Genomic DNA, 26,524 nt, shown 5'->3' with positions numbered 1-26,524 from the left:
GTAGCTCCCGGGAATCGTGGTCTATTTAAGTTTTTTTTTTTTTCCTGGACTACTGGGTACCTAAGAGAGAAGAAAACATTTTATTTTAATTTCTGTGTGCAATAGAAATAACTGATTACCATTACTTTTGGATCGCCCTCGTGTGTGTGTGTATGTATGTATATATATATATTTATATATATATATATATATATATATCCCATAGACTATAATGGGTACGTGTTTTAGCCATGAAAAATATGAGTGGAACACATACATAAAAAAATGGACGTCTGGAAGAGACCTTAGTGATCGAGGTAATTTGCCAGGTTCCAGATTCGCCGTGAAATACAGAGATATGCAGAATAGAAGGAAAGATTGAAGAATAGAAATATGTTTTATTTAGCCTCCGACTGTACGGGTTTCTGTTGTGTGAACCCTCTCATTAGAGAACATGGAGGAGTTTTGTATGGCGTCAGCCTCGGTAATGAAAACTTCATTATTTGTTTGCCTACCACATATTACAGACAATAATTGGGATTCCTATGTTCGGAGGAGGCTGCCCCAATAGTGATATAACTAGAGGACACATGCTGACATTGATATTTGTGTGCACGGTCGTGTGCTGCGGGGCCAGCACTGAGCTTATACTTTGCATATTCTGTTAATCCAGCTGTAGGAATTGTGCTGTTACATCCAGTTCTCTGTGTCTCGCAGTAAGTACATTGTATTTTCCATATTTAACTCGTATGTATTATATTTAAAAATGATTTTACTTTTTCAAGCGCACGGTCTATCCATCGGTTCATAAAAAAACTGGATAAAATACAGCGGTGGCATTAATAGCCATTTTAATACTGAATGTATAATGTTGTCATTGTTGCAAATATTAAAAGCTAGCGATATAAAGAAAGCAAAAATGTCATCTCTGTACTAGGTTATGCTTCATATTGCATTGGATCCGGAAAAAAAAGAAGTAAAAATCAATAACACTGGGGAACACAATTTTTTAAGAGTTAGGTCAGACAACTGTTCTTAATTAATTTTTGGATGCTGAATCCAGAAATGATCTCAGTTTTTCTGTATCACGTCAAGTTTTTGAACTATAGGATTTTTGTCTTCTCAAAACTATGTAAACTACTGTACCTAAAAAGTGTTTTTTTTTTAAATAGTACAAATATGAACAAAAAATGAAATATATAAGAAATAGGCATGACAAAGTTGTGACTACTCTTACAAGTTGCCACGTAGCTCTATATGAGTCGAATTGTAATCAGATAACAAGTCTGATTACAGATATCAGTGCAATTGTGCATCTCTGGCAGGTAAGTTGTGTAGGAAAAACTTGACGTGCTAGAAAAAAACTGACTACATTTTTGGAATCAGCATGCCAATTTTAGTATAAATCAGCTCAAAAACCTAACTCAACAGAAAATGTTTTTCAAATTGTTCCCCTGTGTAATAATCAGAAGAAAAAAACCTTACCCAAACTTGTAATCACTGTGCAGAATTTGTAAGGACGTAGCAACTTTTGTCTTTTTTTTTTTTCAGCAGCTCCACATTTAAAAAGCCACGATTTTTTTTTAAATCTATTTTTCTGTTGATATAAGGACATGTTTTATATGGAACAAGTGTTATTTTGCGCAGTTTCATTTTGGGTTATGTATAATATAGTAAATAATGATTGTCTTTTTTTTCAAATTATGCTTATAATTGTTTGGGGGGGAGTTGGTGGAGTAAAAAAAACATCAACGCTGCCAAATTTTTTAGGTTTGTTTTTAAGGAGTTTATCACTTGATTTAAACAATTTTTTTTTTTTGCTGGTTATTGGGGTTCACGGCTATACAGAATTATTATACTCTTGTTTTGTTTTTTACAACTTTTGTACAATAGAAACAAGTTTGCTTTTTAAAAAAAAACAAAAAAATTTTTTTTGTGTTAACACAATTTAAAAAGCATAAGTTTGTTTTAGTTTTTATTTTACCATTAATGTAGCTTTTATAGTGGTTTGTTTTTTGTGGGTCAAGTTGTACTTTTCATTTGAGGTCTATTTACCAGCATTGAGGATGCTACTACATGTTATTTTGATGCAGTTTTTGAAGCCAAAATGGGGAGTGAATTTCCTGTATCAACTCTTTGCTTTGATATTTGAATCAGAACTTTACATGTGAAACTCTCGTATTAGGTTTTTATTTGAGACGGATCCTTGAACGAATAACTGCATTTCTGCCATTGCTTTTTAATATGGTATTCATTGCATGGGATAATTAAATCTATAATTTTATACTATTTGTTGTTAGGGTTGTGACAATACCAATTATGGGTTGTTTATTTTTAACAATTTTTTTTAATCCCGCCAAGGGAATTTAACATGTAAGACTTAGCTTCTAAAAAACAATGCAATACATAAGAACTAATAAGCTCACTGACATAAAGGCTTATAGCGACCTCTACAATAGAACGGTACTTGTCTATGATACAGGATTATCTTCAGCCGGCTCTTGAGGCAATGGAACTAGAGGATACATGGTTCCAACAGGATGGTGCCACTGCACACACAGCGAGGGTTACCATGAATTGTTTGAGGCAAATGTTTCCTGGACGGCTTATCTCTTTGAGGGGAGATGTGAACTGGCCAGCACGCTCACCAGATTTAGCCCCATGCGATTTTTTCCTTTGGGGTTACCTGAAGTCTAAGGTGTATATCAACCGTCCCAACACCTTGGAAGACCTAAGGAACAATATTGAAGCTGAAATTGGCAGAATACCAGTGGACATGCTTGTTAGAGTTCATGAAAACTTCAGAAAACGTATGCAGCAGTGTGTGGATAGCGAAGGTCGACATTTGCCAGATACACTATTTAAAACCATGTAATTTAAAAATTCTATTACTGTTCAGTATAATTAAAATATAAAATTAAAATATAAAATAAATTTTTCTAATGATCATAATTTTTTTATTTCATTCCCAAATCAGCAAATTACTACTTCCTGTGTGGTAATGCATCGTTTGAAAATCTCAGTGCATTCTCTCTTGCCGGGTCTGATGAGAAGTGACGAGCCGGCAAGAGAGTGCACTGTCAGTGCACATTGTAAGAGACAGCGAGCAGAAGCCAGTGCCACTCCCACAAGAGTCGTCGAGAAAGCGCATTGTCGCTGCATGGAGATGAATAGTGACAACACCCTACTGAGCACCTGCCGAAATTGACAACACATGTTCAGTACAGAAGGAAATAGCCCAGTCCATGAAATGGAGGTCACTGATGACTGTTCGTTTCAGGGGAGGGGCAGAGGCTCCGGTCACTGCATGTCCTGGAATTCTCAAATGAAGCATCATCAAACACAGAGTAGTAACGAAGAAATAAAATAAGCAGTTAGAGTAGTTAGGGAACCATAGGGACTTTAATTTAAAAGTGCAATAGAAAAGAGATTAGATTATGACATTAAATAGGCATTTAGGATCAAATGCCACATACATTGTGCTAAACACATGTCCAACCAAAAGCACCTACATTATGTCCTCCATATTCAGTACAGCAACATGCACCCTCACACAAAGTCCCGAATCTTATTAATGGTCTTAGTGTATATTGACATGGTGCAGCAGTTGTAGCAGGGAGACCGAGAACCGTGTTGTAAAAGCTGGTGACTCGGGGCCAGGGGCTCCTTCCCTGTCCCTAACACTAGGGGGCACCCTAGCTTGTCCTACTCCCCAGGATGCTACTGACGGTGAAGATGCTAGGGCCTCCATCCTTGCCTTATCTCTTGGATCAGCCCTTCATCTGTTCCCTTCCTCAAGCCAGGGAAGAAGGGAGCTGCCTTGCATCGCAGTACACTAACCTAACAAACAAGGCAATACGAACAAGGGTAGCTGAAAATACCATGCATTCAAATATTCACTCACAAATAACAGAGGAATGCAGTGGGGAGTGGAGGATGGGGATAAACCAAAATAAGAGGAGGGAAGGGAGTTATCACGCTTACCAATCCACACAAAAGTAACAGATAACCCCTCCAAACTCCTCATATAACCTCCAGAACACCTATCATCCAAGCCATGCAGCATAAGCTTGCTCTGACAATGTGATTCAATCAGGACCCAGATTATATAGGGAATAGGAGTGGCTAACTGAGTTCCGCTGAGAGCTCAGACTCCCAGAGCTTCCAACATGGCCTGTTCTGCTAAAAGAAATAAACACTATTTAAAATCTTTTCAGCACACAGGAGTAGGAGCAATCAGATGCTCCGGTCTTCTGGCTCCTCTCTGTTGGGCTAACCCCAGTTTGGTTTATTAAAACTGGAAAGCCAATACAATAGTTTTATTTTATTTTTTTTAATCATTTCAGTCTGCAACTTTGGACTTTTTTAAAAAACTTTTTCCAGCACTGTCCATCTTTATGTACGACACAATAGCATAATCTAAGTACTTTGTATTCTTCATAAAAGACATAAGGTGCCGGAAAAAAAGAGCAAACAGAGTCTAAAGATTCAGCTTTTGGATTCCGTTTGCACCAATATATTCAATGGCTCCATCCTTGTTCTGTCTAAATCCAGTGTTTCTGGGATTAAGATAAAATCTTCAGAAAGATACCGCAAAGGAGGCAGAAGCGTTAAGTAAGAAACCCTCTAGTTACATAGAACTGAATATGTTCCTTTGAATAACAAGTGCAGCTTAAAAGGTATAACAGAAAAATCTACCTACGGAAAGTCTGTGTGTTGCCTCAGTGTTAGGCTAGGGTCACACAACCATATTTTCTCTCATCCGAGAAAATCGGTCGAATTATGCTAATCACACTGATCAGAGTTGACTCTTCCTCTGACGAAGCCGTCCTTGTAACGGCGATACGCGTGGGGTCTTTCCCCATATTTATCCCTGCCTCTTTACACCTTGCCCGTTTGGTGGCATTTCTTCATCTGCCTTGTACTATCTTTTTGGCTGAACCTGGGACCTTTGCATACCTTATTGATATGCGGCTATTATAGTCCCACATACGGGACATTAAGCGCATCTGCATACATTTGTATGGATTCTGGGCTGTTCACCGCTGCTTCATATATAAGTGGTCCATCAGATTTGCTGGCATACAGGTACCGGTTGTATTTTTGTTTTTTTGGGCTAATTAGCCTTGGTGGACACAGCGTTTTGTTCATTTGGGCTCTTACGGGCATCGTTCATACTCCTTATATTGGAGGTTTGTGAGTATTCAAGAGGCTTTATATATATAGGGCATATTTGCACCATATCTGGTATCTTAATTATTATACTGATTTATTATTATGATTCAGTGTTAAATGTGATATATTAACCTCCATATTGTTCATATACGTGCTCTTTTTTTCAGCTATTGCTATTTATAGGGATTATTATGGGGATTTTGGTACTTCATTGGTTTTAGATGTTTTTATTGGTTTGTCAATAAAAGTTTACCTGCTTATATGTTCAAGTATATATTGTGGTGTGCAGTCTTTAAGAGTGGTTCTTTTTTCATTTTTTGCTCTTAATCTAGTATGTCACCACTCTTCTGCACCCCTTGATACTTAATGGTTGTTATTGGTAGTGCGCTGGTGTTTTCAATTTTGTAATTACTGATCAGAGTTTTATCACAGTGTGATCTCTTTTTTTTCTGATGAGGAGAAGATGGGAAAAAAAATTATCCTTTTTGTCAGTCCATGGAAAACGGGACTACCCTTGGATGACATCTGAATGTGCTCCGATTTTTTTTTGAACGACTCATTAACTTACACGGCCAAATGTCTAGATACAGTATAAACAGTTTCTTTATTTTGCATGGTGCATTTACACTGGACGATTATCCTTGAAATGCTCTTTTCCTGCTAATCAGCTAGGGTAAACAGGCTGCCAATCATCTGATGAATGAGCAGAAAAAATTGGTTGTTGGGTGGAATGATTTTTACATACACTTAAAAATCATGGTTCTTGGAAGCAGATCATAATGTGTAAGCTGGACATGTGCTACCGAGAACAATGACAGTCAATGCACACAGAACGATCGCATTAATGATCGTTCTGTGTGCATGGAAGTGTGTTCGACCTATCTAAATAGGTTATTAAGTGACCATCTATTGAGTTCCATGTAGCCGTTCACTGGTCTTTTAACGCAGTGAGTCAGCTAGTCTAAATCACCCTTAGTTTTGAAAGCAATTTGGCACAAAAGAGGATAAAAAGTGAGTATTTTAATTGAATTTGACGTATTTGTCTTTATATGTTCTACGTTTACTGTTATTGTAGGTCAATTCAATGTAAACCATTCAAGGCTTTAACTGGTGTTTTTCTGTATTTTCCATTCCATAAAACACTTAGTTATTTTATTCCAATTATACTTTACCAAATTAAAAAAAAAACCTCACAATCTTAAACCATCTGGATTTGGTTAATGAGACAATAGACTTCACAACACAACTAAACAATATCTTTAAACGCATTCCCAAGGAAGTGCTTTGTTGTCCCTCTTGTGGATAATGTTTCACCAATGAATTTCTATTTTTCTGCAGTTATTATAACTTTCTAGCATGGACAGGCAGAGATGGATGGACTTGGACGGCTCATGGGTGTACAGTACAAACCCCAGAAGGCAGCCAGACAATCTCCTGAAATACAGAACTCTACCAAGCAGAAATCATGATAATTACAGAACAGTCACTGATAGTCCCGGAAGATCAGCAGAGGACAGAGGGAAATATGGCACTATACCTGGCAGGTAATATATGTATGGAAGTTCTTTATACACAGCTGTCACAGTAGTCACCCCCATTTTTTTTGTAACTAATACTTTATTTTGTTTATTTGGTTCTTTTTTGGTTGTATTGGGGTATTTGCTTTTGCATTATTATTACTCTACCACTGATAATAAGTATTAAGGATTAGGAATAAGTATTTGCTACTTATGGCGATTGAAGACTTTATTTTCCTTGTGTACTTCATGCTTTTTTCTTTTTTTTTTTTTTTTTGCTTTAGTGTGGATATATATTTTTTCTTTTAATAGCTTAGTATTGGAGGCTGCTTTGGGATCAGCTTATTCAATATTAGAAAATTGCTGAGCATCTCAAGAGATTCATCTGATCCATCCCATTGTGGGCTTTGAAACATTTAAGTCACATAATGCCTTATTAGATTCCAAAGGAGAAAAGTCTAAAAATCATTAGAGAGTAGTCACACTAAACAGAAATAGAAGGAGCTGAATTCCAGCTTATGTACAAGTGATCCTCGCTAATTAGAATATCATCAAAAAGTTAATTTATTTCAGTTCTTCAATACAAAAAGTGAAACTCATTTTATATAGAGTCATTACAAAAAGAGTGATCTATTTCATGTGTTTATTTGTTAATTTTGATGATTATGGCTTACAGCCAATGAAAACATATGTCAGTAAATTAGAATACTTTAACACCAGCTTGAAAAATGATTTTAAAATCATAAATGTTGGCCTACTGAATGTATGTTCAGTAGATGCACTCAATATTTGGTCAGGGCTCCTTTGGCATCAATTACTGCATCAATGCGGCGTGGCATGGAGGCGATCAGCCTGTGGTACTGCTGAGGTGTTGTGGAAGCCCAGGTTGCTTTGATAGCAGCCTTCAGCTCGTCTGAATTGTTGGGTCTGGTGTCTCATCTTCCATCTCCAAAAAGCTTGTCGGCAGAGGGAAGCATGAAGTGCTCTAAAATTTCCTGGTAGACGGCTGTGCTGACTTTGGTTTTGATAAAACACAGTGGTCCTACATCAGCAGATGAGATGGCTCCCAAACCATCACTGATTGTCGAAACTAAACACTAGAACTCAAGCAGCTTGGATTGTGGCCTCTCCACTCTTCCTCCAGACTCTGGGAACTTGATTTCCAAATGAAATGCAAAATGTACTTTCATCTGAAAACAACACCTTGGACCACTGAGTAACAGTCCAGTTCATTTTCTCCTTGGCCCAGGGTAAGACGCCTCTGGCGTTGTCTATTGTTCATGAGTGGCTTGACACAAGGAATGTGACACTTGTAGCCCATGTCCTGGATACCTCTGTGTATGGTGGCTCTTGAAGCAATGACTCCAGCAGCAGTCCACTCCTTGTGAATCTCCCCCAAATTTTTGAATGGCCTTTTCTTAACAATCCATTCAAGGCTGCGGTTATCCCAGTTGCTTGTGCACCTTTTTCTACCACACGTTTTGCTTCCACACAACTTTCCATTAATATGCTTGGATACAGCAATCTGTGAACAGCCAGCGTCTTTAGCAATGACCTTTTGTGGCTTACCCTCCTTGTGGAGTGTGTTAATGACTGCCTTCTGGTCATCTGTCAAGTCAGCAGTCTTCCCCATGATTGTGGAGCCTACTGAAACAGACTAAGGGACCCTTTTAAATGCTTAGGAAGCCTTTGCAGGTGTTTTTTTTGTTAATTATTCTAATTTACTGAGATAATGACTTTTGGGTTTTCACTGGCTGTAAGTCATAATCATCAACATTAACAGAAATAAACACTTGAAATAGATCACTGTTTGTATTGACTCTATATAATGTGAGTTTCACTTTTAGTATTGAAGAACTGAAATTAACTTTTTGATGATATTCAAATTTAGTGAGAAGCACTTGTATCTATTGCTTACTATCTCGTTCTCTCTCTTCCTTCCATTTATTAATTTTTTTCTGCACCAAGCATTAGTCACTGAATTAACCCTTTCGCTGCCAGGAGTTTCATGTTTTTCATAAAGTCAAAACCTGAATAATTACAAAATAAGAAATAAAATTATTATTATTATTTAATATTATAGCGCCATTTATTTAATGGCGCTTTACATGTGAGGATACCCCATTTCTACTTTTTAAAATTGTATGAGTGGCACATTTTTTAAAGCGTCATTGCGCGCTTTACATTCACAGGTTCCTTCATACAATTTTGCATCAAAACATAATATTTTGCAACAGATGCATAAAAATTAAAGGGGTTGCCTGGCAAGTCTGACAGTCTTGTAGAAGAGAATCGGGTCAATTATGTTAATGACACTTGTCTCAAACTCTGATCAGAGTTTGAGATGTCATCTTATTGTGATCCGCTTCTCTCGGAAAAGAGAATCATAGCATAGGTGAGGAGATGATGGAGAAAAACATTTCTCCATCTTCTCCATTGTGTGAAATCGGACTGTACTCAGATATCATCCGAATGCAGTCTGTTGAGATCCCCGCACCCATAGACTTGAATGGGTGAGTGCCATCGGATTTGCGAAGCAACTCACAGCATGCAGCATTCCAATTCAGTATGAAAAAAAACTCTGATCAGCGCCGCCTCATAGAATAACATTGATCCAATAACACATCGGATAGCACTCGTCTGATGTATACACTTGTGTGAACAAGCCCTTACATTTAGTGGCAGCAAACCGGTACATACCAAGTGTCGCTCTTATGTATACACGCGTATACCATGCCATATAGTCTAGGGTCAATTACAGTAGTAACCGGACTGTGACACCTTAGGGGGCACCCAAAACACATCAGCAACAAGAAGAGGTCTGTAACTATATTAGTCTACAAATCGGTGGCCGGTATCAGTCTGCGTCGGAGCCCGAGATTCTCAAGTTGCAACTGAGCAGTTTACACAGACTTTACACTTACATTAAAGGGAGATAATCCAGTATTTAGAATCATCCTGCCCATACAGTCTTAGTATGTAAACTATAAATTGAGGGAAGCACCAATACGTGAACCCAGACTACTGGTAATTCTATGAAGCTGAGCCAGTATAAAGCCACAGAATATATTGATTGCCCATGCGTATAGGATGCCTTCTATATATCATGCAGGTTTATGAGCATTAATGCAGCTTTATAAGTGGGGAAGTGTTTATTGCTCCTTCGCTATATCTCATTAAATAGGAAGTTGTAAGATTTCATTTGTTTGTGGCCTTTGAAGTTGAGATCAAAACTAAACATATTCCTCCTGGGTGGAAGAATGATATGTAGGCAAGCTTGATGGAGCCGCAGGTGTACTACAGTCTCCAGGATGGCAGAGACCTGCTGCCCAGGTGAGAAAAGTTTTTGATACAAACTTTTGACATGTCCGTGTAATATCAATTCTACAGTCTTCCTAAACTGCAGAGATGCTGAGCATATTCTCAATGCTTTTTTTATTTTCTAATAACTAAGCCAGGTATATACAGGCTCATACATGTCATAAATGCATTGAAATACACAGATTGCCATGCAGGCTTTTGGAGGTATTTGTAAAACAAAAGATAAATTAAAATGGTTGTGGCTACCAGTTTCCATAAACTAAATTGTTATTGGTTATGACAATAGTTTATGTTTTGGGCATGTGGCAGATCCTCAAGGTTTGGGTGGATTAGTAATGTCTGGTTAATATCACTTGTATGTTTTGATGAACATCCAAAGTTATCTGAAATGGGTTTACTATGTATTTTTCTATTTACGTTTTCCATGATGTGAAAGACCGATAGAGTAGAGACCCCCTTGGAAGCTTGTTTTTGAGGGACCACAGTGTATTCTACGAATATTCCTCAGAGTACCACTTTAAAGAGGAACTGTGACCAGCATCAAGAGTGAACAGATATTGCTCTTAATTATTTTACTGCTGCCCCTGAGTATTCTGTTTTTGTTTTGTTTGTTTTTTTTCAAACAGAGATACTGGTCTTTTTATTTAGTGCTAATTTTTATGGTCGTTACAAGGAGGCGTGGCTCACAGAACTATTGGGGGCGTGTCGTTATACCACTCTGCACTTTACCCTGTTAGCCACGCCCACTTGGTCAAGATAATAAAAATTTGCAACAACTAAATATTCCCATATCTCTGGAACTGTATGGCGGTTTTCAGAAAAACAAAAAAACAGAAAACTCAGGAGAGCAACGGGACTAAAATGAGATAAAAAATTGGATACTTTTGACCAGGTCCGATTTAAAATAATATTACAGCTTGAAGCATTTAATGCATATCCACATCTGCCAGTCTCAGTACTACAACACCTGGAAACTGACAACCCATTCAAAGACTGACACTGACAGCCAGCCAGCTTCACCAATCTAGCATGTATTCTTAGTCCTGGATGTTAGTTGCTTCAGGCTGCAATATCTTTAGCATGAATAATTTCCAATAATCTGTATATTAAAAAAAATCTTATATTGACTGTTAGTCACAATTGATACGTCGAATCACAGTTAATATAATTATAGGTTTAAAAAAATTACAGTTTTACTTGTTTCATTTGCCCGAGTGGGTCCATAGTTAAATCCGGAAATGGAGCAGCACTTTCATGAACCCCTTGGAATTCAGCACAAAAAGTTCTTCAAGTGTGTCCCACAAAACCACATTAATTACGGTGTAGCCTTGCAATTCTGACACCTTCCAATTTGCAAGCATATTTGTCAGAGTACAACTGTTAAGTCAATATTTGACAACTATTTTTTTTTTTTTTTTTTTTTTTTAGCTTAAACAGTGGAGAAAAATAATGTCCAGTCTGATTAAATTGGTGTCTTCACAAGGGAAAGATATAGTGGTTACCAAGTGTCCCCTATTGTGCCTTTTACATACAGTGACATGTAAAAGTTTGGGCACCGTTAAGCAAGTTGAAAGCCGTGGGGTTTTAGGCTTTCACAAAATGTAACATTTTTAATCAAAGTACGCTGTTCTTCTGAACAATGTCTCTAACGACCAATATTTCTCTGGCTTTTTACAGCATTCCCTGGCTTCACCCTTATATAAGGGCCACCTGTCTGATTCACTCCTGTTTCTTCACAGAACGATTGACCTCACTAATTGAACGCCACACTGCTATTATTTTGAACACATCCCCTTTCAATTAATTATTCTAATAGACTCAAAATCCTGCAGATCATGAATGCGGAGTCGGTTGGTTTTCTTAGAATCTACGGCACCAACTGGTAAATTATTTGACATGTGGTAATATAATTTATACCAAAGACAGTGATTAATCTGGTTATTATTATTATTTATTGTTATAGCGCCATTTATTCCATGGCGCTTTACATGTGAGGAGGGGTATACATAAAAACAAGTACAATAATCTTAAACAATACAAGTCACAACTAGTACAGGAGGAGTGAGGACCCTGCCCGCGAAGGCTCACAATCTACAAGGGATGGGTGAGGATACAGTAGGTGAGGATAGAGCTGGTCATGCAGCGGTTTGGTCGATCGGTGGTTCCTGCAGGTTGTAGGCTTGGTTAGTCATATTGTACTTCTATTATTTTGAATACTTTTGTACCATACAGCTGAGCAGCACAGTCCGAGAGTAGGAAAGTTGTACCTTCTTTGATGGTAGCTGAGCATAGCGCCACTGTCCACCCTGTGCAATGAGAATGTTACAACTATGCATAAACTATCTCACTGCACAGTACAATTGCTAGATGAATAACCGGTATCTACTGAGCACGTGCAACCAGTCCATAAAAGAGATTCAAAGACATATGCATGGAAAACCAGGTGAGCAAAATTGATTGCATTTGACAAGACTGATGCTCACCTAGTTTCTGCTAGTTTATTTACTTGAACTGCCCTAAATATACACTGGAAGCTGTGAGAAATGCCCATCAGCATTTCCAGTGTGTCAAGGAATGAACCAGGAAACACAGACCAGCTGGGACTAAAGCGAACCTGTCATGTCTGATAACCCTATTAACCTGCAAATATAGGGTTATTCTGCAAAAATGAGCATAATTTTTCTCGGAAGCCACCAACTTTGTCATGTAGGCATGCAGAAAGCAATTACAGTCTACACTCACAGCACTGAGAATAGCGGCTGTAAGCACACCCCGGCACTGATTTACAGCTTGCTCTATACTGATGCACTGCAGTGCCGTGGCGTGCTTTCACTGTTGTGAGAGGTAACTGTAATTGCTTCTGGCATGCCTACATGACTGAAAGCTGTTGGCTAATGGGATCAATAAAGTTATTTTTTTTCCCAGGTGCTCCCGGGAGAAAAAGGATTTTACTTCTCCCAGGAGCCTCTGTCTTTTAGTACTGCAGCCAGATACTTTTGTGACGCTGTCTACCTGCAGATTAACCCTATATCTGCAGGTTAATAGTGTTTTTGGACATAACAGTTTTTCCATAAAAAAATCAATGGACAACTCCTTCATTTGTGACTACAACATCACAAAAATATTACACAGAGCTCAAACAATAAAAATATGCCATGTGAAATAAAGGAAATAAAAGCTAACAATAAGAAGATATTAACTAAAAGTTATTTTATTAATAAGGCTAAATATGGTCTATTAATTTGTTTTTAAGGTACGTTTACAAAACCCCAATGAGAGATCAGTCTCCTTATAGACTATGGTCTGCCTCCAGACTGCAACAAGGAGCAGTTTTGCAAGATTCTACAAACTGGGGTTCAAATCTGCCACCAATTCATAGAGGATCAAAAGTAGGAAGAATGGATCAAAATGCTGATAAAAAAAATGATGCACGCATAAGAGAACAGATCCATTATAAGTGGGATAACAATATAGCTGGCACGTATCCTGCTGAATTTGAAAGGCACAGACAAAACTTGCCCAGTGATCCACGTGGGGAACTAATAAACCATTCCCTGCCCAGTAAGCGGAGGCAAAAAGGGAAACTGATACAGATGGACTCTATTTATGGAAAATGGGAAGCAGATTATATATTGGAGAAAAAGATGAAAGAGCTAAAGTATGATGAGTGGGAACCATTACATATTCTGCCCAGAGCTTTACAAAACCAACTCTTATCACAAACAAGCAAAGTGGAATATCCAGAGACAGAAAAAATGAAATCTGCTGTGACAAATTCTGGAGATACAAGTCAGGAGAAAAGAAGTTGGTGGTCTAAGCTTGTCAAATCGGCTAAATCAGGAATAAGTAATCCAGCTATTTCCGAGACCTCTCAGGACAAAGTAAATACAACAGTTGTGGAACAAGGCCCCTCAATAAATCACAAACAGGAAATACGAAAAGAAAACCGGCCACAGTTAAGAAAACGAAAAGTTCCCCCACCTTATGTTCCTCCTCCTTCTTATGATTACCCACATCGTATCTTCCCTATTAATAAAGAAAAAGATAATCACACTATAGGATTCAGACAAAAGCTAAGTAATCAAATTCTACCTTTACATGACACAGAGGACTATCATGAAAGTAGAGAAAAAGTGCCAAGATATACTATGGAGATAAGTAGAGCTGCCAACACAAATTCAACATCAAGTACAAATGTGCAGAAAGTGGAAGCAGGAGATAAGCAAAAGTTTGACTCAACTTTACAGAGCATAATACAAGGCAGAAAGCTTCCTCGAGCACATAGCACGTGGACAGGACTCACGTCTGATGAGTTTGTTGATCATATATATGAGAGTGTAGAAGGCAGACGTTCTCCTCTTGCAAACAATATACCTAACTTTCCAAAAATAAAGTCTAAACTTGAGTTCCAGACCGATAACATGATATATGGAACAGTTTCAGTCCCTCTTCAAAGGGACAGATCAATGCCGTACACAAGTAGCAAAACACTTTATGATATAAGTGAAGCACCTAACAGGAAAAATATGCCTCCTGCAAATAACAGCCAACTCCCAATACCTCCCTTTGATGCTCGTCCACCAATTCCTCTGCATGGAGTAAAACTGCCAAGAGAGTTAGGTTTTAGTTACGCAAGTGGAAACTTTCAAAATGCTGATAAAAAGATCAGAGAGGAATATATAAACATTAATAAACAAGATAGGGAACAAGGACATGAGTGGAGAAGACCATTAAGAGTTATATCAAGCAAAGAATCAAAGACAGGAGGTCCTTTAAAGTTGTCTACAAATAAGGTTGAATTTGGACGATATAGTCATACTCTTCCCTTGAAAAAACAATATATGAAACCATATATATTGGATGAAACAAAACATGGTGATTCTAAAAAGCAAAGAATGTCTTACAAAGATACAGAATTTCCTAGGTGGAGAGAGCCTGGAAATGTCAACACTTTGCCAGGAAGGAGCAGTGATCAAAACCGTTGGCGAAGTCATGATGGGTTGAGATTTAGTAAGAAATACAATACATCTGAACATTCTTCTATACATCAAAGTGATCAAGGCAGAAGTCATGCAAAGGAGCATATAACAGAGAAAAGTCAGCCTGCATTATCAAATGAGGGCGAGGGACTTTTTGTCATCGATGCAACTTGTGTAGTTGTTAGAGCAGAGTTTATTTTTCCACCAATAACAGAGCAAGTTAAGTTTGTACATAATGTGAAATCGAAGGGGGAAACCTTGGCCATTCAAGGTCATTCTAAGAATCTTGTCAAGAAAGAGAGAGCACCTTACTCAACTTCCCATTCAAAGCCTCGTTCAAGTCTACCACTACAACCAATCCCTCAAAAGAGCTATTCTAAAACCCAACATTACAATCCACATTACATAGAGAAAGAGCCTTCAACCCTAAAAGAAAGAGCAGTACGCATTTTAGGACTTTCCATTGGAGAATTGGATTCTCTAAGTGAAGCTCAAAATGAGCCCAACAGATCAGAAGCTGATAACACTGATGAAGGACACGCAGATAATGAGCACGACCATGAAGTATTGATTAAAAATGGAACTAATAGAAAAGAGAGCAAGATAAGGAATTATAAAGAAATTCCATGCATTTTAGAGGATCCTGTGTCAGTGGCTTCAGTGGCTGGTACTGGTAGTATACGCATGTGTAATTGCCCAAAATTTAATAACCGTTCTGAAGAGATTACAGAACATGGGTCAGAAGTACATCTGCTTATTCCTGACTTACAGAACCCATGTACCAATGAAAATTGTTCAGAAACCTCTAACATAAGAGTTAAGAATGATCAAATTCTTGAAACACCGAAGCCTGAAGAAACTAACTCACATGCAGTAAATTGTGTTGGTACATATCCATATGTGGTTTCCCACCATATGCAACTTGAGTCAATCATCAGTGAAGAGCCTCGGGAAGATGTACAAACTATTGTAACTGAACAGAACTGTAAAACAATAGCAGAACCATTGGATTTACAGATCCAAGAAAAGCTAAAACTAAGTGAGGGTATGTTAGTTGAGTCAGTGGAGGAAGAATGTGTTGTTAAGCAAAAATTAATATCGATGGTCACTGAGATGAACATACGTGAAGAAAATCCTATATCAATGATCACACAGGAAAATCTCCCTAAAGAAAATCAATGGAAAACAAAAGATTGCAATACTGCAAAATATGCACCAAATTTTACAAATTATCGCATATGTGGAGAGCCAGCTATACAACGTAGGCAAACAAGTGGTAGTGTTTGCTTGGATTCTCAAATAAATGAAACATCTTCTAGGGGCACAATGAAAGCGTATTCAAGAAGACCAAATTTCTATGCTAAAGATCTCAGGGAGGCTGTCTCCCGTATCAGGCGCCACACGGCCCCTGATTCTGACACGGATGAAGATCTGGAGACACCTTCTTCTGACTCTATAGAGCAGGCTTCAGCTGAATGTGTGACTTCGTGCAGCTCAGACACTTCAGACTCTGAAGTGACAGTAATACTGGGTAAAGAAGAAAAGGATGAAGACACATTACCCATCACTGAAGAAACAGGTAGCGAAAGAACAAATGAACATGGTGAAGATGTACTCACAAAGGACCTTATGGTAGCAGAACCTTCACCACTGACATTGCATGAAGGTGAAATAGTAGGACAGTCTAATAAATTCCAGGTGCCTGAAGAAGTAGCTGTATATGATCTGAACAGCTGCATTAAGGAAATTCTTCAGGATCTGAATAAAACCGAACAAGAATTCTTCTCAAGTTGTGAAGATCAAAGTAAAGAGTCGGAAAATTCTGCAGTTCAAGACCTACTAACAGGTAACTTTCACTATTAATTAATGTATTTTTAGAGAGGACCCGTCAGCTCTCATTTAACATCTGTTTTAGTAAATATGTGTATGTCACATGTAGTGAGAATCCTGAAGAATCCTTTCTCAGCATTGGTGCAGTTTCATTTGGTTACTCCTTCTGGAAACCATCTAGTGTATAAATAAGTCAACAACTTGATTTTACCATTTTCGTTATCAATGGAGCATATTCCTGAAAACTTATAAATTATTCAATCTTTGAATACCAAACTAAGCATTGACAGCACCCTATTTACATAGTAAACTTTGGTCGATGTGATTTGCATTTATTTGAGAAAACATAAAAAACATAAAAAATTTAGCAAAATTTTGTTATAATTTCGCAATTTTTAAACTTTGAATTGTTATGCTCTTAAGAGTTATACCACAGAAAATAGTTAGTAAAAAACATTTACCACATGTTTACTATACATCAGCATAATTTTTGGAACATCATTTTTTTTTTGTTAGAAAGTTAGAAGCGTTAAAGTTTTATTAGCAATTTTTCATTTTTCTAGCAAAATTTGCAAAAACTATTTTTTGGGGGACCAGATCACATTTGAAGTAACTTTGAGGGGCCTATGTGACAGAAAATGTCCAAAAGTGACATCATTTTAAAAACTCCACCCCTCAAAGGGCTTAAAACACACTTGAGAAGTTTATTAACCCTTTAGGAGCTTCACAAGAATTAAAGCAATCATTTTTCCCCACAAAAATATTGTTTTAACCCTAAATTTAACATTTTCACAAGGGTAAGAGAAGAAAGTGGACTATGCAATTTGTTGTGCAATTTTTCCTGAGTACACCGATAACCCATATGTGGAGTAAAACTACTGTTTAAGCACATGGCAGGGATCTGAAGGGAAGAAGCACCATTCAACTTTTGTAGCGTAAAATTGGCTGAACAAGATAGCGGACATCATGTTGCGTTTGCAGAGCCCCTGATGTGCCTAAACAGTAGATACCCCCCACAAGTGACCCAATTTTGGAAACTAGACCTCTCAAATAATTTATCTAGAGGTGCGGTGAGCACCTTGAAGCTACAGGTGCTTCACATAATTTTATAACGTTTAGCCATGAAAATAAAAAATAAAATTTTTCCTACAAAAATATTTTTAGCCACAAATTTTTCATTTTCATAAAAGTAACAGGAGAAAATGGACCATACAATTTGTTGCGTAATTTCTTTTGAGTACACTGATACCCTATATGTGGTGCAAAACTACTGTTTGGGCAGACGGCAGGGATTTTTAGGAGCACCATTCGACTTTTGTAGCGGCTGGAATAGATAACGGATGCCGTGTCGTATTTGAAGAGCCCCTGATATGCCTAAACAGTGGAAACCCTGCACAAGTGACCCCATTTTGTAAACTACACCCATCAAAGAATGTATCTAGTTCTGGGGTGAGCAGATTGAACCCACAGGTGCTTCATAGAATTTTATAACATCGAGCTGTGAAAATGAAAAAATATATTTTTCTTACGAAATGCTTCAGCCCCAAATTTTTTATTTTCACAAGGGTAACAGGAAAAAATGGACTGTACAATTTGTTGTGCAATTTTGTTGGTCAATTTCTCCTGAGTACACCAATATCCCATATGTGGGGGAAAATTATTATTTGGGCATATGGCAGGGTTCAGAAGGGAAGGAGCACTACTTGAATTTTGGAGCGTCATTTTGGCTGCAATAGATTATGGACACCATATCACATTTGAAGGGTACCTGATCCCTAAAAGTGACCCCATTTTGGAAACCACACCTCTCGATGAATTCTAGGGGTGTAGTGAGCATTTATAACCCTCAGGTGATTCAGAGTTGTATAACATTGGGCTAAGTAAATTTAAAATTACCATTTTTTCCACTAAAATGTTGCAATGGCCCCAAGTTTGTAATTTTCAAATGGGATAATAGGAAAAAAATGAATGGGGTTGAAAACTACTTTTGAGGTACAGTGCAAAGTTCAGAAGGGAAGTAGAGCTATATTGTAGTGCACATTTTATTGGAATGGTTTGAGGGTGCCATGTCACATTGTCAGAGCCCCTGAGGTGCCAGATCAGCAGAACCCCCCATAAGAGACACCATCTTACAAACTACAACTCTCAATGAATTCATCTAAGGGTGCAGGGATCATATTGATGCAACAATTGTTTCACAGAATTTTATACCATTGGGCTGTAAAAACTAATAATTACATTACCACAAAAAAAAAAAATTACCCTAGACTTTATGGGTAAAAATAGCGCCAACATTTGTCACACAATTTGTGCTTAACTTGGCAGTACCCCATATGTAGCTGTACACTACTGCTTGGCCACACGGCGAGATTCTAGAGTGAAGGAGTGCTAACAGATGACAGACAGGAGTGGTGACTTTTTTTTTGTGGGTTGAGTTGAAGCTTTTATTGGTAAAATTTTAGGGTACAGAACATATTGGATCAGTTCACATGTATCTTGTGCTCTATGCTGAGCTCTTACATCAGGCGTGGTTTCCATCTACATCTCCAAAATATGTGATTCAGATGAACTCCCCCGATGGATTAATTCATTAATAAGTTCCTCTGAACTCCGTCAGGCCTCTGTTCATCAGTGTTCGTCTTTTCAAAGGTGCACAAAACTTTTGTTAACCGCCAGTGCTTTTCTTCATGCCTAACGAGATGGGAACGGACACCATCAGATCACAGACCAAACGGGAGTTCAAAATGATTCCATCTGCCCCATTACAGTGAATTTTCCATCTAGAATTTAGTTTCAATCACATTTTTCAGAGATTTACACAGAAACCCCGGTGTAAGCGCTCAGCGTAGAGTGCAGGAAAAATTATGCCGAGCCTTGCTGTGGGAAACAGACAGAACAAATCAACAGCAGGTCAAGAATTAGTTACATTTATTTATTATGCCGTTCACTGTGTGGTATAAGTGATCAGGCGGTGCAATTACAGAGATACCAGATTTTTTTTTTTTTTTATGTTTCTCTACTATCACACTAAAAACACTATTTTTGCTAAATTAAGTTTTTTTGCTTCACCATATCTTGAAGGTTATTGTTTTTTATTTTTCTGCTGAATCAGTCATGTGCGGACTTCTTTTTTGTGGGACGAAATTGCATTTTTATTGTTAGCATTTTTGGGCACAATATATTTTTTGTTTGCTTTCTATTTAGCTTTGTAGGAGGTAAAATGAACAAAAAACAGCAATTCAGGAATCGTTTTATTCTTCGGGTCAGTACAAATACCACATTTATTTTATTTTTTTGTATTTTGCTGCTTTTACACAATGAAAACTATATTATAGAAAAAATGTTTTTGCATTACTACATTCTGAGAGCTAAAACTCTTATTTTTCAGCTGACGAAGCTTTTTGGAGGCTTTTTTTTTGCGGGACAAGATGGTGTTTTAAGCAATACAATTTCTATTTACATAAGACTTTTTGATTGCATCTTATTCCACATTTTTGTTGGCTGTACGATGAAAAAACAGTTTACGGTAGGATTAAATAGCTCAACAGTTTTATAGATCAGGTCATTCTGGACTTGGTGATACCAAATATATGTACTTTTTTGTTTATAATTGTTTTTAGATAAATATATATATTTTTGGCATGAGATTTTTTTGTGTTTTTTTTACTTTTTTTACTTAGTCCCTCTATGGGACTCCAAATTTTATTACTGTGATCACTGATATAATGTATTGCAATGCATCAGCACTGCAAAGTATTAGAGCTGTCAGTGTTACATTGAGTACGGAAAGTGTTCAGACCCTTTACATTTTTCACTCTTTGTTTCATTACAGCCATTTGGTAAATTGAAAAAAGTTCATTTTTTTCACATTAATGTGCACTCTGCACCCCATCTTGACTGAAAAAAACAGAAATGTAGACGTTTTTGCAAATTTAATAAAAAAGAAACACTAAAATATGTAACATAGTTAGCAAGGCCGAAAAAAGACATTTGTCCATCCAGGTCAGCCTATATTCCGTCAGAATAAATCCCCAGATCTACGTCCTTCTAAAGAACCTAATAACTCTAAGATACAATATTGTTATGGAGGGCCCGCTAGGACCGTGGGGTACTCAGTACCGGGTCCGGTGGTCATTAAAGGGGTAGTCATGGTGACAGCGACTCGGTCTGTGGCCCTGGGCGTCCAAATTAAAGGAAAGGTTTTTAAAGGGGTTGTTGAATAAAGAATAAAGTTTGTTCGTGACGCCACCTGTGGTATTCGGTCAGGGATGACCGACACTGCTTAAAGGGTCTACTGGGGTGATGGTACTGTAGCAGGGATGGTATGGCTTCCCACAGGTGTAGCTTAGTCCCCAGGGCTCCCGGTATAATAGGTAAGGATGGTAGATGGCGAAGTGCAGAAAAGAATGAGAGGACACAAGGTTGCAGTCTCTTTACCTTTTACTGTTATGATGCAGCAGCCACAGTCTAGGGTACAGATCACAAGTACTGGTGAGATCCGGCCAGCTTGGAAGCGATTCGGAATCCCTGTAGCAAGGTAGGGTTGGAAGCTTTCCTTACTGCGCTGTGTTGTAGTCCCTTGCTGCCTAAGGCTTCACACAAGTTCCTCACTCTCTCTCTGTCCCATTAAGCAGGACACTACCCGCATGGCAGGCAACTCAAACCTTTTTACAGGTGTCTCTTGTTGCGACTTCGGGCTTTTTATGCTGCTGTGCCTTCGGGGTTTAATGGTGGACAGGCGACTTGAAATCTCCTGCCCGCTGGTTTCTGCTGTGGGGCACACAGTTACCCCCACAACCTCGGCCTCCGGTATTCTTGCACTTCAGCGTGGAGGAAGCTCAGTCGCAGCTCCCCTTCAGCTCTTCACTTATCCTGTGCTCCTTCCTCCTTCACACTTTCCTACAGACTGCTGTGTCTTTCTCTTTCCTTTCCAGGAGCTGCAGAACCTCGTGTCTGCATGGCCTCAGCTTTCCACTCCTCTCAGATAGACTCACTCTGTCTCTGACAGACTGACTCTAACCCCTCCTCCAGCCAGAATATATAGGGAAGCCACCCACAAACTGGATCAGAGCTCCCCCTTCTGGCCTGGAGTCAGAACAGTGTTGTATGGACATGTTACCTGTTAAAGAGATCTTCCTCGCTTCCATGCATGGCATCACCCTCCCCTTGAGGAAGGCAATACCACTGTGACAACCGGACTCCTGGGATGTCATAGTTATGCTCCAAGAAGACATCCAAGCCTCTCTTGAACCCCTTGACTGAATTTGCCATCACCACCTCCTCAGGCAAGGAAATCCAGATTCTCACTGCCCTAACAGTAAAGAATCCTCTTCTATGTTGGTGGAAAAACCTTCTCTCCTCCAGACGCAGAGAATGCCCCTCAGTCATCTTTTTTCTAGACTAAATTATCCTAATTTCTGCTAATCTCTCTGGTTATTGTAGTTCCCCTATCCCCTTTATAAATTTTGTTGCCCTCCTTTGTACTCGCTCTAGTTCCATTATATCCTTCCTGAGCACTGGTGCCCAAAACTGTACACAGTACTCCATGTGCAGTCTAACCAGGGATTTGTACAGAGGCTGTATAATGTTCTCATCATGTGTATAAAGACCTCTTTTAATGCACCCCATGATCCTGTTTGCCTTGGCAGCCACTGCCTGGCACTGGCTGCTCCAGGTAAGTTTATCATTAACTAGGATACCCAAGTCCTTCTCCATGTCAGATTTACCCAGTGGTTTCCCGTTCAGTGTGTAATGGTGACATTGATTCCTTCTTCCCATGTGTATAACCTTACATTCATCATTGTTAAACCGCATCTGCCACCTCTTGGCCCCAGTTTCCAACTTATCCAGATCTATCTTTAGCAGAATACTATCTTCTATTGTATTGACTGCTTTACATAGTTTTGTATTATCTGCAAATATCAATATTTTACTATGTAAACCTTCTACCAGATTGTTAATAAATATGTTGAAGAGAATAGGTCCCAGCACCGACTCCTGCGGTACCCTACTGTTCACAGTGACCCAGTTAGAGAATATACCATTTATAACTACATTCTGCTTTCTATCACTAACCAAGTTACTTACCCATTTACACACATTATTCCCCAGACCCAGCATTCTCATTTTGTGTATGAACCTCTTCTGTGGCACGGTATCAAACTCTTTGGAAAAATCAAGATATACCACATCCAATGACTCACCTTGGTCCAGTATGACTCACCTTGGTCCAGTATTACAATGTCATAAATATTCAAACCCTTTGCTCAGACACTCATGTTTGTCACATGCTGTCTATTTCCTTATGATCCTTCTTGAAATGGTTCTACTCCTTCATTGGCACACACCTGCCTATATAAGACCTCACAGCTCACAGTGCATGTCAGACCAAGGAGCTCAGACACAGAATTGTGTCAAGGCACAGATCTGGTCAAGGTTACAACAGAATTTCTGCAGTACTCAAGGTTCCTAAGAGCACAGTTGCCTCCATAATCCTTAAATTTAATAAGTTTGAGACCACCAGAAGTCTTCCTAGACATGGCCATCCAGCAAAACTGAGCAATCGTGAGAGAAGTGCCTTGGGAAGAGAGGTAAAGAAGAACCCCAAGATCACTGTGGCTGAGCTCCAGAGATGCAGTAGGGAGATGGGAGAAAGTTCCACAAAGTAAACTATCACTGCAGCCCTCCACCAGTCAGGCCTTTATGGCAGAGTGGCCCGACGGAAGCCTCTCCTCAGTGCAAGACATATGAAAGCCCACATAGGGTTTGCTAAAAAACACATGAAGGACTCCCAGACTATGAGAAATAAGATTCTCTGGTCTGATGAGAAGATAGACCTTTTTGGTGATAATTCTAAGTGGTATGTGTGGAGAAAACCAGGCACTGCTCATCACCTGCCCAATACAATCCCAACAGTGAAACATGGTGGCGGCACCATCATTCTATGGGGGTATTTTTCAGCTGCAGGGACAGGAAGACTGGTTGTCATTGAAGGAAACATGAATGCTGCCAAGTACAGAGATATCCTGGGTGAAAAGCTCTTCCAGAGTGCTCTGGATCTCAGACTTGGCCGAAGGTTCACAATCCAACAAGACAATGACCCTAAGCACACTGCTAAAATAACAAAGGAGTGGCTTCAGAACAACTCAGTGATCATTCTTGACTAGAGAGACCTGAAAATGGCTGTCCACCAACATTCACCATCCAACCTGATGGAACTGGAGACGATCTGCAAGAAAGAATGGTAGAGGATCCCCAAATCCAGGTGTGAATAACTTGTTTCATCATTCCCAAGAAGACTCATGGCTGTATTAGCTCAAAAGGGTGCTTCTACTCAATACTGAGCAAAGGGTCTGAAGACTTATGACCATGTTATATTTCAGTTTTTCTTTCTCAATAAATTTGCAAAAATTACTAAATTTCAGTTTTTTCAGTCAAGATGGGGGTGCAGAGTGTACATTAATGAGAAAAAAAGAACTTTTTTGAATTTACCAAATGGCTGCAATGAAACAAAGAGTGAAAAATTTTAAGGGGTCTGAATACTTTCCCTACCAACTGTACATTTACAAAACAGCTTTGTAATCATGCTCTTGTCATGGTTTGACAGGTCACTGTAGCTGGTAAAACCCATCATCATGGCAACGATCGGCAGCTTGCAATGATGTCACGTTGCGTGTCGATCAGCGAAATGTACCTCAGAACACTTAATAATCCATGAATAAGCAATATAATATGAAACATTTTTTAACAATTTTTTTTAGGGTTAGATACCACCTAAATGTGCCCAAGAACTCGTAATACTCTAGGGATGAGCAATATTATACCGAAAAAAATTGACAACTTGTTTTGAGGATTATATACCACCAAAATGTACCCCAGAACATGTTATGCTCTAAGGAGGAGCAATATAATGCCAAAACATTTTTTAACAATTTTTTGGAGGGTTCGATACCATCGAAATCTACACAAAAACATGTAGTACTCTATGGATGAGCAATATAATGCCCAAAAAAATGTAATCATTTTTTGACGGTTATTTACCACCAAAATGTAGCGAAAAACATATTATACTCTATGGATGAGTGTCACGCAAAACAGGTGGTGCACGTGATTCATAGACCAATATGCCACAGACTGGACTGACCCTTGAGGGGAATGACTAAGGAGCTACCTTGGTGTTCACTGGAGCCTCTAGAGGTGAGAACAGGCTTGTGTGGCAGGTTCAGACTGTGCCGACAGGACGGCACTTTGGAACAGGTTCAGACTGTACAGTCACCGGATAGCAGGTAGGATGGCCACAGTGGTCTCAGGAAACAGTTCAGGCGCAGCTGATGTGGTTTCAGGGTACGGACACCACAGAAGTGGACATGTGAGCAAGGACTAACTATACTGGACTAATCAGACATGGGATATGGGAAACTGGAAACATTAACCAACTAAGGACGGGGGACCTGGCAACATACAATTGCACACACTAAGCCACTTAACAAAAACTTTAGAGGTTGCTCAAGTACCTCCCAATTGAGGAGGGCGCCTTTTTTACAAGATGCCTCCCAGCTATTGGCTGGGAGGCACCTTGCATGTGCAAACATTAACTAAATGCCTCCCAGCTGTTATCTTGTGGCATTTTACCATGTATGCACTCTGCCTTTTAAAGAACGGGGAAGCGTGCTTACATGGTACGCCGCCGGACCACTGTGCGGAATGCACAAGGAAGGTGGAAAGAGTGTGTGAGGAAGCTGATATGGCCAGGACGGTGAGTAAGCTGGTGCCCCCACATGGTGGGAGGAGGGGAACCATGCAGAGGCATCAGCAGACGTAACAATAAGCAATATGATACCCAACAATTTTTAAACAATGTTTTGAAGGCATAGTACATGGATGAGTAGTTTTATACTGAAAAAGTTTTGAACTCTTTTTTGAAGGGTTATTTACCACCGCAATGTATCCCAGAGCACGTAATAGTATATTGATGAGTAATTACATTCATATAACTTTTCAACTTTTTTTTTTTAGAGGGTTATACACCACTGCAACGTAACCCAGAGCATGTAATAGTTTCTGGATGAGTCATTGAATCCAGATAACTTTTTCATTGTTTTTTGGAGGGTTAGATACCACCGCAGTGTACCCAAGAACACGTAATAGTATATGGATGAGTAATTGAATCTAGATAATTTTTTCAATGCTTTTTTGAATGGTTAGATACCACCGCAATGAACCCAAAAGGATGTAATAGTATATGGATGAGTAATTTAATCCAGATAACTTTTTGTTTTGTTTTTTTGAGGGTTATACACCACTGCAATGTACCCAAGAACATGTTATAGTATATGGATGAGTAATTGTATACCGAAAAATTTTTGAACACTTTTTTAAAGTGTTATATACTACCAAAACTTACATCAGAGGAACTAATACTCTATGAATGAGTAATTGAATCCAGAAATATTTTTCAACCTTTTTTGTAGTTTTCCATATCACCTTATTGTTACAATAATCACGTTCAACTGTATGGATGACAAATTGAATCCAGAAAAATGTATTTAACGCAAATATTTTGAAAGTGTACTTAATGCACTTGTACAATCCAAAAGGCTTTGAAAAAAGTGCAAAGCTAGGAAAAATTATAAGAATGGTCATCCATATACATATACCCCTGAAAAGCAACAACTGGCAGACCTCATTCAAATATTTTTAAAGTATAGTTGCTGTACTCCTACA

General features: G+C 38.6%; 1 protein-coding gene across 1 annotated transcript in view; it reads left to right on the top strand.

Annotated features, from left to right (window-relative positions):
• The first annotated feature begins 633 nt into the window (after positions 1 to 633).
• The window catches only part of DDN (dendrin), a 32,473-nt gene continuing 6,582 nt past the window's right edge, over positions 634 to 26,524 (top strand). The window contains exons 1-3 of the mRNA XM_069758347.1: positions 634 to 695; positions 6,493 to 6,698; positions 13,246 to 16,817. Of these exons, the coding sequence (XP_069614448.1) occupies positions 6,511 to 6,698; positions 13,246 to 16,817 (3,760 nt within the window). The 5' untranslated portion in view covers positions 634 to 695; positions 6,493 to 6,510. The remainder of the gene's footprint in view (positions 696 to 6,492; positions 6,699 to 13,245; positions 16,818 to 26,524) is intronic.

Source organism: Ranitomeya imitator, chromosome 3 (assembly GCF_032444005.1).
Source record: "Ranitomeya imitator isolate aRanImi1 chromosome 3, aRanImi1.pri, whole genome shotgun sequence".
In the NCBI taxonomy this organism is placed as follows: domain Eukaryota; kingdom Metazoa; phylum Chordata; class Amphibia; order Anura; family Dendrobatidae; genus Ranitomeya; species Ranitomeya imitator.
This window is presented reverse-complemented; position numbering and strand designations above follow the sequence as displayed.